Source organism: Quercus lobata, chromosome 5, assembly GCF_001633185.2.
Source record: "Quercus lobata isolate SW786 chromosome 5, ValleyOak3.0 Primary Assembly, whole genome shotgun sequence".
NCBI lineage: Eukaryota > Viridiplantae > Streptophyta > Magnoliopsida > Fagales > Fagaceae > Quercus > Quercus lobata.
In genome coordinates this window covers 22713602-22731158 of record NC_044908.1, presented here as the reverse complement: position 1 = coordinate 22731158, position 17557 = coordinate 22713602, and the positions used below count along the sequence as shown (strand labels likewise).

Here is a 17557-nt window from a genome sequence, read left to right as displayed (position 1 = left end):
CATCAAAATTTATTCCAAATTAAAAAAGAGTAATATTACATTAGAATATTATTCTCAAAATTTATCTCAAAAATCTATATGCACAAAATATATATACACAAGGAATAAAAATCAGTTGGTCATCCACTGTAAATACAAAATCATATTTATAGTTATATTTCATGACATGTACATCAATTTTTTTTTTTTTTTCATGGGAAAAAAGACTAAGATTGAGATAAGAATATATTCTCGAATGTTTTACTGCTAATATAATCACTTGGTCATCCACTGAAAAATAAAATCATATTTATAGCTATGTTTCATGCGCATATATATAAAAAAATGATAAATAAATAAATAAAAACAAACATTGACATAAGAATAGTTTCTCAAATCTTTTACTACAAATAGATTCTCAATTGGGTTAACATTAACATAAGAATATGATCACTTGGTCATCCACAGATAGAAAAAAATAAGAAGGGTACAATGAATTTCTGGCCAGAGTTTCTTGCAAGCAGTTGGGGTAGAGAATTTGTGGCTGGAGGCTTTGGAGGTATTGGTGGTGTAATCACTGGTTATCCGCTTGACACCATCCGTATCTGGCAACAACAGTCGTCGAAGGCCAGTTCTGCCTTTAGCATCCTTCGCAATGTCGTGGCCACGGGAGGGCCTGCTGCCCTCTACAAAGGCATGGCTGCACCATTGGCTTCGGTCACCTTTCAGGTCATGTTTATACTCAGTACATATGTTAGTTCGATTTTAATTTTATCACATCCAAATTGATCACAATGTATGTATGATTTTGCATGTCCTGGTTTTTTAGAGTGTACTGATTCTGTAAATTTAAGGTCTTCACATGGGGGGTTGGTAATATATACTCATTTTCATTTGAGATATTAAATCTTATCAGATCTAGACAATTAAGTTTCCCCAACCAAATATAGCTTAACAACCTTGTTTAGGTCCAAGGATTTCTTGGATTTTAATTTTGGTTATGGGTGTTATTTGGAACTAATTTTTACTGTTATTATTTTATTCAAAATTAATTTAGTGATGTGCTTTAGTTGTGTTCGTTTACGATACTGATATTAGTTTTGCTACATTATTTAACTGATAGTAGTGAAATTCATTTGATTACCATTTGATCACTATCAAGAATCAGACTGGAAAAACTAGCCATATTTATCATATTTGATATTCTACAATCGTACTCTATACAATTCTTACGATTCTACTCCAAAGAATCAATTTGAATCAGTTTAGGATTGTTCGTATAGCTTGTATGCAACATAAACGACATCCATTAAAGTTATTATAATTACTTGTAATTATTTCTTTCTATAATGAGATCGTCCAACTTTATTAATTAAGTTGTAATGGGTTTTGAAGGGCTTGGCACTTCTCATTATCTTAATACAATTTGCAATTTCTTTGTAACTTTGGAATTGGGATGACTTTCTTTTGTAACCAATGAATTTGGAACTTTATGTCTATTTTTGGTGTTAAAACTTGGAACTTGTAATAAGTTTGAAATTTAAACTTTCTCATTTATTCATATATTGGTAATTTTAAGTAGTTAGTATCTTTTATTAGTAACATATATTATCAGTACAAATAATTTTTCATTATATATTTTTATGGGAAGTAGAATATCTGATCTTATGATCCAGTAAATGAAATCCTCTGGCCGATATTATATACGATCTGGATTCTGACTACTTTGTATGTAGCCTCCGTAGTTCTTTCATTGTTTCTTTTTATCTAGATTTTCTCTTTGGTAAAACAAAATACAAGAATTTCTTGGACGATAGTGATTATTTGAACTCCTTCACCGTTGGGCCACATGATGGGGGATTCTAATTTCTATGTAAAGATGGTATCTATTTTGGAATCAGCATATGGGGTAAACTTTTTGCGTCAAACAAGGAATAGCACATCCCTATTCTTTTCCCTAAAAGCGCCCTAGACTGAAAGAAAGAATAAAAGCCTACCGATGACGTAGCTAGAAAGTTTTAGGCCTTGTTTGGTTTTTTTTTTTGTCACTCCATTTTCATCACTCATCACTCATCACTCTAAAATACCATATTTGTTTGGCACCATCACTCACTTTTCATTACTCAATATTTTTCACACTATTTGTGGGCTCCATACCTGTCACTCGGTGCAATTTTTTTTTCCTTCTTTAGTACCCAAACTCACCAAACCTAGTGAAAAAAAAAAAAAAAAAAAAAAAAAAAAAAAACAGCCAACCCAAAGAAGAAAGGAAAAAAAAAAGTCAAAAGGTGGTCAAAAGTTGCGGTTGAGTACTATTTGTGGCTCCCCTATATGTGTCAAAAGGTGGTCAAAAGTTGCGGCTGAGTACTATTTGTTGGTCCCCTATATGTGTTTAATTACAATATTGTCATTGAGTTATGAGTAATGGAAAATCAGATAATTGAGTGATGGAAACAGAGTTATGGACTTTCCAAATAACCTTTTTGCTATAGGTCCTACCATTTTTGAGTTATGAGTTATAGAAACTGAGAATTAAGTCACGGAAACACGCCAACCAAAAAGCCCCTTAGCTTAACACAAATGTCTTTATTCAGTCAAAAGCATAACATAGTATAGAAATTATTTTCCTGTATCTGACGTTTTGCATTTTTTTTGGCACGCATTTCAATTTTTAGGAGACAAAGTACACTGTTCATGCACTGTTGACATACTGTTTACAGGACCCACAACTACTTTATTAAAAATATATATTAAAATTGGGTCTCATGGTACTATTTACATATTTAAAAATTATTTTGCTACAGTGTTTTCAGTTTTCTGTTTTCAGCAAAATAAGCTGTATCCAGACAGACCCATAATATAAAAATCCTTTCATCAAATTCATAGATAAATTAAGTATGATTTTGTTAATGAGTGCTCTTGTGCAATCGTTTATGAGGCTTTAAACAGGTCCCACCCATGGTTGTCAAGCTTGTTAAAAGAATCTCGAATATCAAATTAAGAGTTGTAAGATTCTACTTTTTGTAAAACAAAAAGTGAAAAATCACCAATATTGAAGATATATGTTAAAAGAAAATTATTGAAACTATTCCCCATTAATAATGACCAATATTGGTATTAGCTGTTTATAAAGTATAGTCCAAATCTCTATAGAATAGACTAAATTGTTGCTAGGATTTTGAGATATGTAGATTGAGAATTAAATGGACTTTATTTATCAATACATACAATTCAATAAATTCAATAAAGATAATTGTATGAGAGTATGAATTTTTCTATTTTCTTTTGATTTGAGAATAGAATGATTTTTTAGTGGGTTAATTCAAGTTAGAGAAAAAATTTTGGTCTAACTTATTTTTTTATATTAAAAAAAAAAAAAAACTTACACAAATTAATTATAAAATCTAATGACTATTAAGCACTAAATTATCAATACATAAGCAAATGACAATATCCAAATCAATGTTATAACTTGTTAGCAGCCATAGAAATAGCAATTTACTAATGAGAAAGAGGAAAACAATTGCAAGTAAAAAGATTAGAAATATATTTATTACATCAAAGCAGAAATATATTTATAAATCAAAGTAGGATTGACGATTCCTCTCAAAAAACCAAAAAAAAAAAAAAAAAAATCCTTTAAACTAAATTTTATCTAGTTTTCATCTATACTTGTGGCAAAGCCAGACCATAATAATAAAATAGCTTAAGTGTGTCAACTTAAATGTGTTAGGCATCCATTCTACTCAATCTGTAGATCGGTTTTTAGGAAATGGCTGGTGGTGATCTTATTGTGATAGATAAATCAAAATCAAAATTGAAAAGTTAATAGTATTTGTGATAGATAAATCTTCTGAGATGATATTTCACAGAGGCAGATATTTTAACATTTTGATTTGAGGGTAAAAGGATTTAAGATATTTTAATGAGTGGTCTTTCCTTAACTGCCTTGTAGGATTTTTTTTTAATTTTTTTTTTTTTTCCCCACGTGATGAGCAAGGATCCTCCGATGGATCAAATGAAATTAATCCCTTTTTTGTGCAAGTTAATTGGCAAGAATATAAAGAACATGATTTGCAAAAACTTTTGTCGAAGAAATTCTCCATGCTAGATTTGAAAAAGTGATAGTTGAGAAGAAAGTTTTGAATTCTGAATGAAAGAAAAGTCTTCCTAATTTTGAAGGAATGCTAATTTTTTTTTAATAAAATTTTTACAAAAAATTTTATAATTGGAAAACCAGCAGAAAGTGAGACAATGCTCAAATGAAAAAAAAAAAATTTAAGCAAGTTAAGGGCCCATTGCCCCTAGTTGGTTAGAGGGAAAAAATTAAGTTTATTGGGCTTTCTAAAATTTTTTTTGAATTTCTTGTAGTTGGGATTTTTTTTTTTTTTTTTTTTAATGATCAAGCAAATTTTGAGGATGATAAAAAGAGAGTAGAAAATGGGGTTTTGCTGAAAAAGCGCCCTGATACCTTATATCTAGGTTTGGAGATGATTTGAGTTTAACCTAAAGAAGTTGAGGAAAAAAAGAAAAAAAAAAAGTTGGAGAGCTCTATTATGCCTCTTGTGCAGATTTTTTTTTTTTTTTTTTTGAGACATGGTAGGGCAATTCCCCTAGATCGAAAGATGATTTTTTTTTTTTTTGGGAAAAATTAAATCACAGGTCTAATACTCTAGTTGGAAAGATGGTGATTTTTGAAAATAGTCTTTGGGCCCAACACACTTTTTTTTTTTTTTTTTTTTAAATTATTTCATGGGCCTAATACATCTGGCTTCGAAGCAACCATTCGGCTTTTCTTTTCTTTTTTTCCTTTTTTGAAAAAAAATTGTGTGTCCATTTTACTTTGAGCAAATGTGTGGATTTTACATGATAGTAATGCCTAGAGTTGTGTACAGAGAAATTGGATATAGGTCTGTGAAAAAGAATGAATTTCAAAGAGTAAGTGCCAATCGCCACTAGTGTCTCAATATGAAGTTACCGATCGGCACCTTGGTCTTGGACATCAATGTGAGAAATTTTTGCGAATTTTGGCCTTTTAAATGTACAAAGTGAAACTCCATGGTTATGAATTAGACGTTTTGGGGTTTGAATTGGTGCTTTGGATTGTTGCGTTTTGATTTTTTTGGGATTTCCAATGTTTGGTCGATGGTTTATGTTTTGGGCATTGCTTGAAAAAAGTGAAATGGTCTATTGCTCAATGAGTTATGAATTATTGAGCGTTCGAGCATGATCTTGAAATTTTAGTTGGATGGTGATGAGCTGCCAGTAGTGAGATTCAATGGTTGTTGAGGCTGTTGATATTATTGTTTATTTTGTTCCAAAAGGGGTTGGACTTGTTCGTTCTTTGGTCTAGGTCTTACGGTGGGTAAAAGTTTAATGTCTACAAGGTGTTTGGAATTTTTGTTTCAATGTGTCATTTAGTTAAACCGACTGATTTCCTGAGTATAATCACTAGTGGTAAAAGAAGCATGACATTGTTGTGAATTTTTCATGGCTCATTCTGTTGGAAAACTTGAGACTACTTGACCACTCAGAAAGAAAATTTTGTATTTTTTTTTTTTTTTTTACTTTGCTTTTGGGTTTAAAGAAAATTAAAATATGATGCAACTTACATTTTAATCTTGGAAACAACCAAAAAAAATAAAAGAGTCATTCTTGGTTTTCAAATGTAAGGCTGCAGGCATGTGAGTTTTAGGTCTGTGTGTTAATGTATATTATTTTTGACATCTTTGATTATCAACTTATATTGATTTTTATTTTTTTAGTTAAAAATAAGATTTTCACTTGATTCTTGAAGTTGGGTTTTACCAAACCATGTCACTAAGACCAAATCATGACATTAATTGTAAGAGAAAATATACAGTAATAGCTATTGTTCACTAAGTATGAAGCAAATATTCAATAAAAGTGCCTGCTTTAATAATACCAGGAGATAGTGTAAGCCAGAAGTATAAACTTTAATAATCATATTTTGATGCAATTTACATTTTAATCTTGGGCACAACCAAAGAGAAAAAATGGAGTCATTCTTGGTTTTCAAATGAAAGGCCGCAGGCAAGTCAGTTTTAGGTCTGTGTGTTAATGTACATAGTTATAAACTAAACATGATTCCTTTTAATGGTTTTTGGTTTTGCAAAACTGATATAACAATTCTTTACACTGACTCAAGTCATGTTGAGGGTTTGTACATTGCAGAATGCCATGGTTTTCCAGATCTATGCTGTCCTCTCTCAAGCACTTGACTCATCTGTTTCAGCTACAGATCCTCCTTCCTACAAAGGTGTTGTTCTAGGAGGATTTGGTACTGGTGCTTTTCAGAGCCTAATTCTCACTCCAGTAGAACTAGTAAAAATCCGCCTTCAATTGCAGAACAATAGCTACACAAAACTACATCAGTCAGATCCTTACAAAGGACCAGTTAGTGTTGCCACAAGCATTTTCAGGACAGAAGGTATAAAGGGGATGTACCGAGGTTTAACCATAACCTTGCTAAGGGATGCTCCTTCTCATGGTTTCTACTTCTACACATATGAGTATTTGAGTGAGCAGCTTCACCCTGGCTGCAGAAAGAGTGGCCAAGAAAGCCTCAACACAATGTTGGTTGCAGGAGGTCTAGCAGGAGTTGCCAGTTGGGTTTCATGCTACCCCTTAGATGTTGTAAAGACCAGACTACAGGCTCAATCACTCTCATCTCCACAGAAATACACTGGCATTGTTGATTGCTTTGGCAGGATTGTAAAAGATGAAGGATACCACATGCTTTGGCGAGGATTAGGAACCACAGTTGCTCGGGCTTTTGTGGTGAATGGGGCTATATTCTCTTCTTATGAGATAGCTCTGAGATGCCTGTTCAACAATAGAAGCATTCAAAAGTAGAATGCAATTTAGGAAGTACTTTCCGAAGAGGCTCAACTTCTGGTGGTAGAAATCTCTCTAATAATATTCTATAGGCGAGGCCTTAACAACAATGTATATCGTGAATGATATGTCATTATTGTTGAAGCACTGTTGCTGTATTTTTCAGAGAGATCAACATTTATATGGAAGAAAAGGATGTACTTTTGTCAAGCAACATATCTAGACAATTAAAGACCAGATAGAAATTTACATCTAGGCAATGAAAGAGTAGATAGAATTTTCCTCCAACCTGATGTGGAGGAACGTTCTTTTAACATAACAGACATTTCAAATCTATCCATGTTTTCTTTAATTACATAAGCCACTTAATAGTAATGTAATCTATTAATCTGTATATTTGACTTCATAGATCATACGATTGAAATACAGATAGATCTTATCTGAATTGTCCCCAGAGATTTTAGCTGTTGTTAATAGCTTGAAGTGAACTCCACATCATTTGATCAATTTAGCATCTTTGCTTATAAACTCTGCAGCATTTTTTTTTTTTTTTAATGAGAAAATTTTAACAAAATATAGGACAGACCAAGGATGGAACCAGGATTCGAGCTTAGGGGAGACCGAAGTATAAACCAAAAATTTTTTGAGGAAATTTCAAATTTTATCACCTTAATTAACATTACAATCTAATATTTTTTGGCGCAATTAAAGATCATGTCGCAATAAACTAATATCAATTTCATCGGTGGTGATTTTTTGAAATTTTGTTTGAGGATTTTCAAAATTTAGGACATCAACACTAGATATTTCCTGAATTATAAATTTACGATAATTTGTCCTTAATGTAAAATTAGTGGTCTTAATTTTTCACTCCATTTTAATCATTAATTGACAAATCAAACAAATTAATTTTAATAATTTCCAAATGGTAGTTCTCTAAACCTTTAGACTCCAATCAACTGTCACAGATCATTAATAACATGTATGGTGCTATTCAATATTCTAGCACATTCTACATCATGCTTCCATGCCCCCACAAGACAATAAAATAATGTTAATTTGAAAATATTTTTGGAGGGGGGCCAAAAGTAATAATTTGGGGTACATTTTAAATTTTGAGGAACAGACTACGCATGAATAAATGCTCGTCAACTGCAAGATTTTGGCTCTTTGGTAGTGATTTCACTCAATGAGATACAATTATTAATCATAAAAAATCAGAGTTAAGGTTAAATGTACACAACAAATAGAATACACATTCCCTCTGCAGCGGCCTAGAAATATCCACGTGCTGCATAACAAGCAAGACGATGCATTACACACAACCCTGCCTTGGCGTCTTCCAACTGCAATCAGCAATGTAATCTCTGCCAACACATCGGTATATATTGCCCAACAGCCCAAACAACTCAACTGACCCCTTATACAGATTCAGAAGTATGAGAAGTTTAGAAACTTACAAATCATCACGCCCCAGTTGCATCAGTAATGCTGCATGCACAAAATGTCACAATCCTTCTGCAGTATAGTGCAAAAGCAGGCAGCCTAGCCGTTTGCTTAATTAGTGCTGCATAACTCTAAAGCGCGAGCGCAAGCCTAGCCATTTCATAATTAATATTATTTTTTTCATTACCAACCACTCATTCCATCCATCTTAATGATCAGCAAATGATGACCCCACCAAATAATCTTCATGTATCCACATCATTAATTGCTGTGTCTTCCCTTACTCTCATGAATGATTCTTCAATTCAAAGAGATGCACTCGGAAACAAATGAAACCAGAATTTATGCTTATTAACGTACCAATCCATGTCATCAGGAATCACACTGTTGCTAATACTCAATCAGCTTCCAAGAAATATAATTCCTCAAAATGCCTAGAACAGACCCTTAACATTACTGGAATTGAGACCATCTCCTTGATTACCTGAATAAGAGACGGGTAGGCATGCACATCTTGCACTAAGATGACAGATGGTACATCAACAATCTGGTCATTAACCATGGTACTTTGTTTGTAAATTTGTCTAAATTAAATACTAATGAGAAATGGAATATCATTACTAATATGAAATATGAACAAGTAAAATCAACTCATAATTAAAAAAACTAGCGTTCAAATCCCATAAAACCCACAAAATAAAATATCAATATGCGCGTCTGCTTTAATATCATAACTCATTTAATAGACATGTAGCTTTGTCTTGTTTCGATAGCTTCATTGATCATGTAATTAAAATATGGTCTTCAGGTATACTTTTGACTAAGAAAGTATGCTCTTATAACATGGAGAAGACCATAATGGCTAGCTGATGCATGCAAAATATGGTCTTTTCCATGTTATAGGAGCATACTTTCTTAGTCAAAAGTATACCTTCTCTAAATGTTAAGAGCATACTTTCTTAGTAAAGTCTCTCTTCAAAATCAGATTCCCCAGTCAAACCAAGGCTCTCTCTCCATCTCTCACACTTCGTCAAGGGTTTCACTTGTTCTACATTCCAGAATTTTACAATCCAATGTAATTCTAACCACTCTGAATGTTAATTCTTTCTATTATTTTTCACCGTGTGAATTTTTTTTTAATTGAATAGTGTGACTGATTTTTAGATTTTCTTTTAACAAAAGGTAGAAATAGTGTGTATAACAAATTAATCATCTAATTTCAAAATCAATAAAATAGACCCTTATGTTTTAAAAAGTAAACAGATAAATCATATAATTTTATAAGTAACAAATTAATCACTAAAAATCTTGTAAATCAACTAGTAGGCACATTCCTGTTGTAACTTGTAACTATCCAACCATCAACATTAATAAATAAAAAAAAGTAACAAATAAATTTTATTGATCCACTTAAATGGATTAAAATTTATTTTGTTACTTTTTAGAATCTCATAGATTGAAATCTCTCTCTTTTTTTTTTCTTTTTTTTTTTCTTTTTAGGCTTCCAGCTACTTTATAATTTGACTGGATCTTTCTTTTTTATGCTCATTCCATGCTAATTTGACAAATGTTTGACCGATAACTATTTAAATTGGCACCAACTAGAAGTTTTTCTCTCTCTTTTTTTTTTTTTTTTTTTAAATCATGTTTTTGAAACACAATTTCATCAACAAAATTTTTGTTTAAAAATAGGATTTAATCTAACTTGAAAGTGCACTTGAAATCGTGTTTCCAAAACAAGATTTAAAAATAATAATAAATTTCAAAATTGGGTCAATTTAAAGAATTATTATATAAATAATAATAATTTGCAAATTCTTCCAAGAATATACGCACTCTATTTTAGTTTTCTAATTGCTGCAATTCAAAATTTCATTTATGCATGATTTTAAAGTTCACTTTAATTGGTTAGAGTGAGCTGATCCACTATTTAATGAACAAGTGTTCATGTGTCTCAAGATTCTATAAAATAATAGTATGAGTATTGCATATTAGTTTGCTAAGTTCGGTATGATCAATTGCAAATCTGTTAAAACATTATAGTTCTAAAACTGTCGATTTAATGATACTTCATTACTTTTTTTTCCTCTTATTTTCACTTCACTCAAAGTTTTGAGTACTCCAACTCTCCAAGTAAATGTGAAATTATATTGAGACAGATTATGGGTTATTTTAAATGGGTTTTGATGATGGGGGTGAATTAGTTTCAGCTCAGGGAAACTTTAGTGTGGGTTGCTAATCGAGACAATCCTATCTTTAAACATTCTGGAAGTCTGACAATAGATAGTAAGGGAACTTGAAAATTTCAGACAATTGGAGTCTTTCTATTGTACTAATTACTAAATTCCGGACAAGAAGCAAGTAATGCAAGTGCTGCTGTTCTACTTGATAATGGAAATTTTGTACTGCGCGAACAGAGTTCAGGGCGACAATTGTGGCAAAGCTTTGATTATCCGACTGACACTTCTACCAGGAATGAAACTTGGAGTTAAGCTGAAAACAGGACATACTTGGCCTCTAAAATCATGGAAAGGCACGATGGTACCTAAGGTAGGGGACTTTACCTCTGGCATGGATCCTAACCATACAGATCGATTAGTCATCTTATGGCATGGGAACAACTATTGGACTAGTAAGGCTTTGAACAAGAACCATATAAACTTATCAAATTGGCGCAACACTTTTCACTATTTATTTAGCTATGTATCGAATGAGAATGAAACATACTTCAATTACTCTGTTAATAAAGACATCACAGCAACAACACGTAAACTATAGATTACTAAACACGTCGTGTCCGTATCGAGGAATATTGATCCATTTAATAAACTTGTATGATTAATGTTGATCCACATAGTCGAATATTCATGAGTTAACACGGTACAAACTTAATTAACACGTGAACACAAATTGCCACTTCTACTCTAAATATAATGTCTTCAAGTTTAATTTATTACTTTTTGAAATATCAAGATTTAATTTATTTCATTTAAAATTGTTAGTTTTAATTTGTTACTTTTGAAATTGTAGAGTTAGTTTGTTACACTCCCTTAATTGTAGGGTTAAAAATGTAATATTCTCTAAATACAAATATGAAAATTTTGATGTTTCATTGTTTTGGGACTAAAGAAATATTGATTTCAATTATTTTATTATCGTGTAAGATAAGAAATCTTGGCACGATAAAGAATAAACTATTATTATGGACAATAAAAATATTACAACTCAGTCGAAAATTAGAGTATTATGCTTTTCGACTCTTGATCATTTTGCCTGTAGAATTATGATTGAAACAATTATTTATGCAAGTGCTTTCAATCAACCTATATCCCTTTTCAATTGTTTCTAATCCCAAATACATTACACAACAAACAAAAAGGTATACAATTCCTCAAAATGCCTAGTACAGACCCTTAACATTACTGGAATGAGACCATCTACTTGATTACCTTAATAAAAGACAGGAAGGCATGAACATCTTGTACGCATATGCATGACAGATGGGTACATCAAGAGATAGAGCATGCTTTGGATTCTTCAGCAGTATTAGTTTGTTTTGAATTGTTAAATTCAAGAATGACTCCCCTTCAAAGCAACTGGCATAGCAAAGATTAGTCTCTTCGTGAAATAGATAATAAATGGATTTGCTTTTGGAGATCGGGAACAATGTGGTCATCAACCATGCCCTTGTTTGTGAACATTATCTAAACTAGTCGCGAACCCCGCATTGCGCATGATAATTATTTTTATTGTGGTTTTATTAAATTTTTTTTACAATTTAAATTAATCTAATAATGAGTAATGTATTTCGTAATTATATTTTTATTTATTATAGGAACAATTATAAATGTAATATAGGAACAGTCCAAAACACCAAAAAAACGTAAACTAAAAAAATTAATAAAACTTAACAATGATTAATTGAATCAATATTAGGATAAAATTTTGTTTTTGATAATCTATTAAGGTTATTTTCTTTGTAGAAATTATAATTTCGGCCGCCCAAAACATATTATCAAATAAACAATTATTAGCAAAATCTAAGAATTAAATTTCTATACATGCATTGTTATAAAATAATAATAATAATAATAAAGTTGCAAAAGTTAAAATTTGTCACCTATCCGATTATTTTCGTTTGGCTAACCTTTGCTTTTCTTTAAATAAATGGAATTATAAAGTACTTCTAATACAACTATTAAGAGTACTTTGTCCACCACAAAGGATTAAAAAATAAACAAAAATTAGTAAAGTCTCATAGTTTAACATCTAAATTGAGCACTTTATAAAATCATGCTATGTAACAAAATAAATACCAAATTATCCAAATCATACTATGTAATAGAATAATATTATATTTTTATATGCTATATTTAATTCTTTAGAACGCAATAGGATAACATTTAACAATCAGAGAGAGAGAGAGAGAGAGAGAGAGAGAGAGAGAGAGAGAAACCAACAACAACAACAACAACAACAATTTAAAAAATAAAACTAAATCGCATTAACCCAAAATAGAGTTTTAAAAAATATAAAAAATTATCAACCTAAAGTAGAGATGCAAGAAAAATAAAAAAATCCACCAAAAAATTTAGAGAGAGAGAGAGAGAGAGAGGGAACCTTTTTTTTGTGGGGAAAAACTATGCATAGAATAGAAGAGATAGTAACAAATTTATAATAAGAGGATGTGAATAAGAAGAGACAAAAATAAAGGAAGATGAAGGGAAAGAGGAAGAATGATATTAATGTAGAGGGTAGTGGGGAGATGAAAAGATAAGGGAGTGAGAAAGATTGAAGAAGTAGTGGGGAGATGAAATGGTAGGGGAGAGAGAAAGATTGGAGAAGTGTAAATATTAAAAAAAAAAAAAGTGTTAAAAACAATTATAAGAAAATTGGAAAGAAAAAAAAAAAGAAAAGAAAAAAAGAAAACCCTAAAGCTTGAAAGGCTTCAACGTTTTGTTTTTTTTTTTTTTTTTTTTTTTTTTTTGTAGGATGATAGTAAAAGTAAATAAATAAGTAGTGAACTGCATTTATGGGGCTAAAAATTGTAAAAACCATTTTAAAATTGTAGGACAAATTATATTATAAAAAAGAAAAGAAAAAAAAGAATGACATAGTAGCTGATGTGGCGCAACGTGAGAGCAACAGCATTAAACACTACGTTTCAGCTTTTAGTAATACTAGCCGCGAACCCGCGCGTTGCGCATGATAATTATTTTTATGGTAGTTTTATTAAAAAAAAATTTACAACTTAAACTAATCTAATAATGAGTAATGTATTTCGTAATTATATTTTTATTTATTATAGAAACAATCATAAATGTAATATAGGAACAATCCAAAACACCAAAAAAATGTAAACTAAAAAAAATTAATAAAACTTAACAATGATTAATTGAACCAATATTAGGATAAAATTTTGTTTTTGATAATCTATTAAAGTTATTTTCTTTGTAGAAATTATAATTTTGGCCACCCAAAACATATTATTAAATAAAAAATTATTAGCAAAATCTAAGAATTAAATTTATATACAGGCATTGTTATAAAATAATAATAATTAAAATAAAATTGCAAAAGTTAAAATTTGTCTCCTATCCAATTATTTTCGTTTGGCTAACCTTTGCTTTTCTTTAAATGAATGGCATTATATAGTACTTCTAATACAACTATTAAAAGTATTTTGTCCACCACAAAGGATTAGTAAATAAACAAAAATTAGTAAAGTCTCATAGTTTAACATCTAAATTGAGCACTATAAAAAATCATGCTATGTAATAGAATAAATACCAAATTATCCAAATCATGCTATGCAATAGAATAATATTATATTTTTATATGTTATATTTAATTCTTTAGAACACAATAGGATAACATTTAACAATCAAAGAAAATAAAAAAAAATAATAATAAAATAATAATTAAAAAAAACAACAACAACAATTTAAAAAACAAAACTAAATCGCATTAACCCAAAATATAGTTTTAAATAATATAAAAAATTATCAACCTAAAGTAGAGATGTAAGAAAAATAAATAAATAAAATCCACCAAAAAATTTAGAGAGAGAGAGAGAACCATTTTTTTTTGGTGAGGGAAAACTATGCATAGAATAGAAGAGATAGTGACAAATTTATAGCAAGAGAGTGTGAATAAGAAAAGACAAAAATAAAGGAAGATGAAGGGAAAAAGGAAGAATGATATTAATGTAGAAGGTAGTGGGGAGATGAAAAGGTAAGGGAGTAACAAAGATTGAAGAAGTAGTGGAGAGATGAAATGGTAAGAGAGAGAGAAAGGTTGGAGAATGGTAAATATTAAAAAAAAAATGTTAAAAACAATTATAGGAAAATTTAAATAAATAAATTTAAAAAAAAAAAAAAAAAACCCTAAAGCTTGAATAGCTTCAACGTTTGTTTTTTTTTTTTTTTTTTTTTTTCCTTTTAAGTTGAAAAGGCTCCCACAAAACCCTAAAGCTGAATTGAAAAGGTTTTGGGTTGGGCTTGATAGTGGAAATAAATAAATAAGAAATGGGTTGAATTAATTATATAGATTTATTATAGGGTGATAGTGGAAGTAAATAAATAAGCAGTGGGCTGGATTTATTATAGGATGATAGTGGAAGTGAATAAATAAGTAGTGGGCTACATTTATAGAACTGAAAATTGTAAAAAACCATTTTAAAATTGTAAGACAAATTATATTTATAAAAAAAATATTAAAAAAATAACGTGGCAATTGATGTGACACAATGTGAGAACAGCAGTATTAAACGTTACGCTTCAACTTTTAGTAATATATAGATATAGATTAATGAAATGCTAATTAGGAATAGAATATTATTTACTAATAAGAATTATAAATAGGAAAATGTTAATGTATGCCTAAAGCATTAGTTTAAGAACTATTTTTAGAAACATTTTTTAGGAAAATGATAAAGCAAATAAATTTTTGACAATTTTTTTTTATATATTTTTTTATGAAATATATGCTCTTAAGACATAGATTAATAATTTATTTTGGGAAACTTTTTATGAAAAATTGAGAAAACTATAAAAAAAAAAAAAAAAAAATTAGTCACATTTTTATTTTTCTATAAATAGTTTCCTAAAATGATTTACTAATGTATGTCCTTAGTGCATACTTTAGTAAAACCCAATAAGGAAAATCAACTAATAGAATTCATAAATAAAAAATAATAATAAATAAATAAATAAACCTAATGGAATTCATCAATCATCATCAATACTATTGAATTAATCAAAATTGACAAAACTATAAAAAAATAAATTAGTCACATTTTTATTTTTTTCATAAATAGTTTTCTAAAATGGTTTATTAATGTATGTCCTTAATTCATACTTTAGTAAAACCCAATAAGGAAAATCAACTAATGGAATTCCTAAAAATAAAATAAAAAATAAATAAAAAAACTAATGACCTGTTTGGATTGAAGGGGAGGAAGGATGAATAAAGCAGAGTAAAATAGAGTAGAGTAACGTTGGCTTAAAATTAATTTATTTTCAACCAATTTTATTTTACTCTCCTCCTCTCCTCCACTCCTCATCTTTCCGCTCTCAATCCAAACAAGCCCTAATGGAATTAATCAATCATTGTCAATATTTTTTAGGGCTGTAATCGGTTCGGTTTGGTCGGTTTTTTTTTTATCTAGCCAACCGAAACCGAAATTTTCGGTTTTTAGAAGTCTCATCCGAAACCGATCGAAATAGTTGAAAAACTGTCGGTTTCGGTTTGTTTCAGTTTCGGTTGGTTTTTCGGTCGGTTTCGGTTCCTTAACATTTATTTTCTAAGAAAGCAAACAAAGAAAAAATACAAACCCAGAATATAAAAAAGAGAGAAGAAATTGAAAAAATAAACAACCAAGCACATGGGTTTTTTCAAAACCCTAACTTTCTTTGCACATAAAAATTGAAAAAAATAGCATTGATTCAATATTAAACAAACCCAAAATGGCAGAATATAAAAAAGAGAGAGGAAACTATGGAGAAATTAAAGAGAGAGAGGGGGTCACCGTGAATATGAAAAGATTAGCCGGCGTTGGGAGCCCAGCGTGTGGAGACCAGCGTGTGGAGGCCGTGGAGGTTGGTGCAGGAAGGCCGATGTGTGGAGGCGGCATGTGGAGGCATGGAGCGATGAGAGAAGAGGAGGGGCTGAGGGCTGAACTCTTTGAAAGACAGAAAAAAAATTTGAGAGAAAGAGTTGAGGAAGGGGGCGGCTGAACTTAAGAAAAGAAAAGAAAAGAATAAAAGAGGCGAGGGGTATTTCCGTCTTTATCTCATGCCCTAGGGTTTTAAAAAATTAAATAGCAAAAAAACACAAGCCCCCACGCGAAGGCTCGAACCTGGGATCACTAGCAAAACTACAACATAGCATACCACTAAGCCACTAATCAGATACGTAATAGAGTTACATAAATATATATATATTCGGTCGGTTCGGTTCGGTTTCGGATGAAAAAATCCAACACCGAAACCAAAACTGAAAATTTCGGTTTTTAAAAAATGAAACCGAAACCGAACCGAACCGAAACCAAACCGAAAATTTGGCAACGATTCGGTCAGTTTGTTCGGTTCGTCGGTTTTTTGCACACCCCTAATATTTTTTTTTTTTTTTTTTGGGTTAAATGTCATCGTCAATATCTTTTTTTTTTTTTTTTTGGTTAAATGTCATTGTCAATATCTGAGCATGCGCATATGCTTTAATAGTCTTGTAAACTTTGTCCTGTCTAGATTTACTTCATAGATTCTTCTTGAAATACGCGTATATTGCTACTAGTTTAACATGACTTGACCAGCCAACTCCATATCAGAATAATTGTTTATCATGCTATGAACCTTTTCTTCTTTCTTTCTTCTTCTTCGGTATTATATATGTTTCCTTTTCCCGGTAAAAAGGGCACATCTAATGACGCGTTTGGCGAGCTATCCCATATATGCAAACAAATAAGGACTTCTCCGTGTTGAGAGAATCCTTAGTCAGAGCATCTCTTCTCTATAAATATGAAGATGAGAATTAGCCCATGAGGCATGAGTTAGTCTCTCTTCAAGATCAGATTCACCAAGTCACACCAAGGCTCTCTCTCCCTCTCCTACACTTCCTCAAGGGTCTCACTTCTGCTACAATATAATCCAATGTAATTGTAACCAAACTGAATCTCAACTAAAAAAAAAAAAAATCTTTTCTTCACTCTGTTTATTATTTTTTTTTATTATAAACTAATAGTATGGTTGATCTTTAACTTGAAAATTGCAGAGGA

General features: G+C 30.6%; 1 protein-coding gene across 1 annotated transcript; it reads left to right on the top strand.

Annotated features, from left to right (window-relative positions):
* Positions 1-471: 471 nt before the first annotated feature.
* LOC115992311 (mitochondrial arginine transporter BAC2-like) lies at positions 472-6855 on the top strand. The gene is made up of 2 exons (XM_031116464.1): positions 472-708; positions 6175-6855. Exons 1-2 carry the CDS (start codon positions 472-474, stop codon positions 6853-6855), a joined length of 918 nt encoding a protein of 305 aa, XP_030972324.1.
* The last annotated feature ends 10702 nt before the right edge of the window (positions 6856-17557 follow it).

What these genes read in the sequence shown, in the direction of transcription:
- LOC115992311 (XM_031116464.1), top strand. Translation starts at nt 472, where the DNA reads ATGAATTTCTGGCCAGAGTTTCTTGCAAGCAGTTGGGGTAGAGAATTT. An exon ending in TGGCTTCGGTCACCTTTCAG is followed by an intron (nt 709 to 6,174) that starts GTCATGTTTATA and finishes TGTACATTGCAG; the next exon opens with AATGCCATGGTTTTCCAGAT.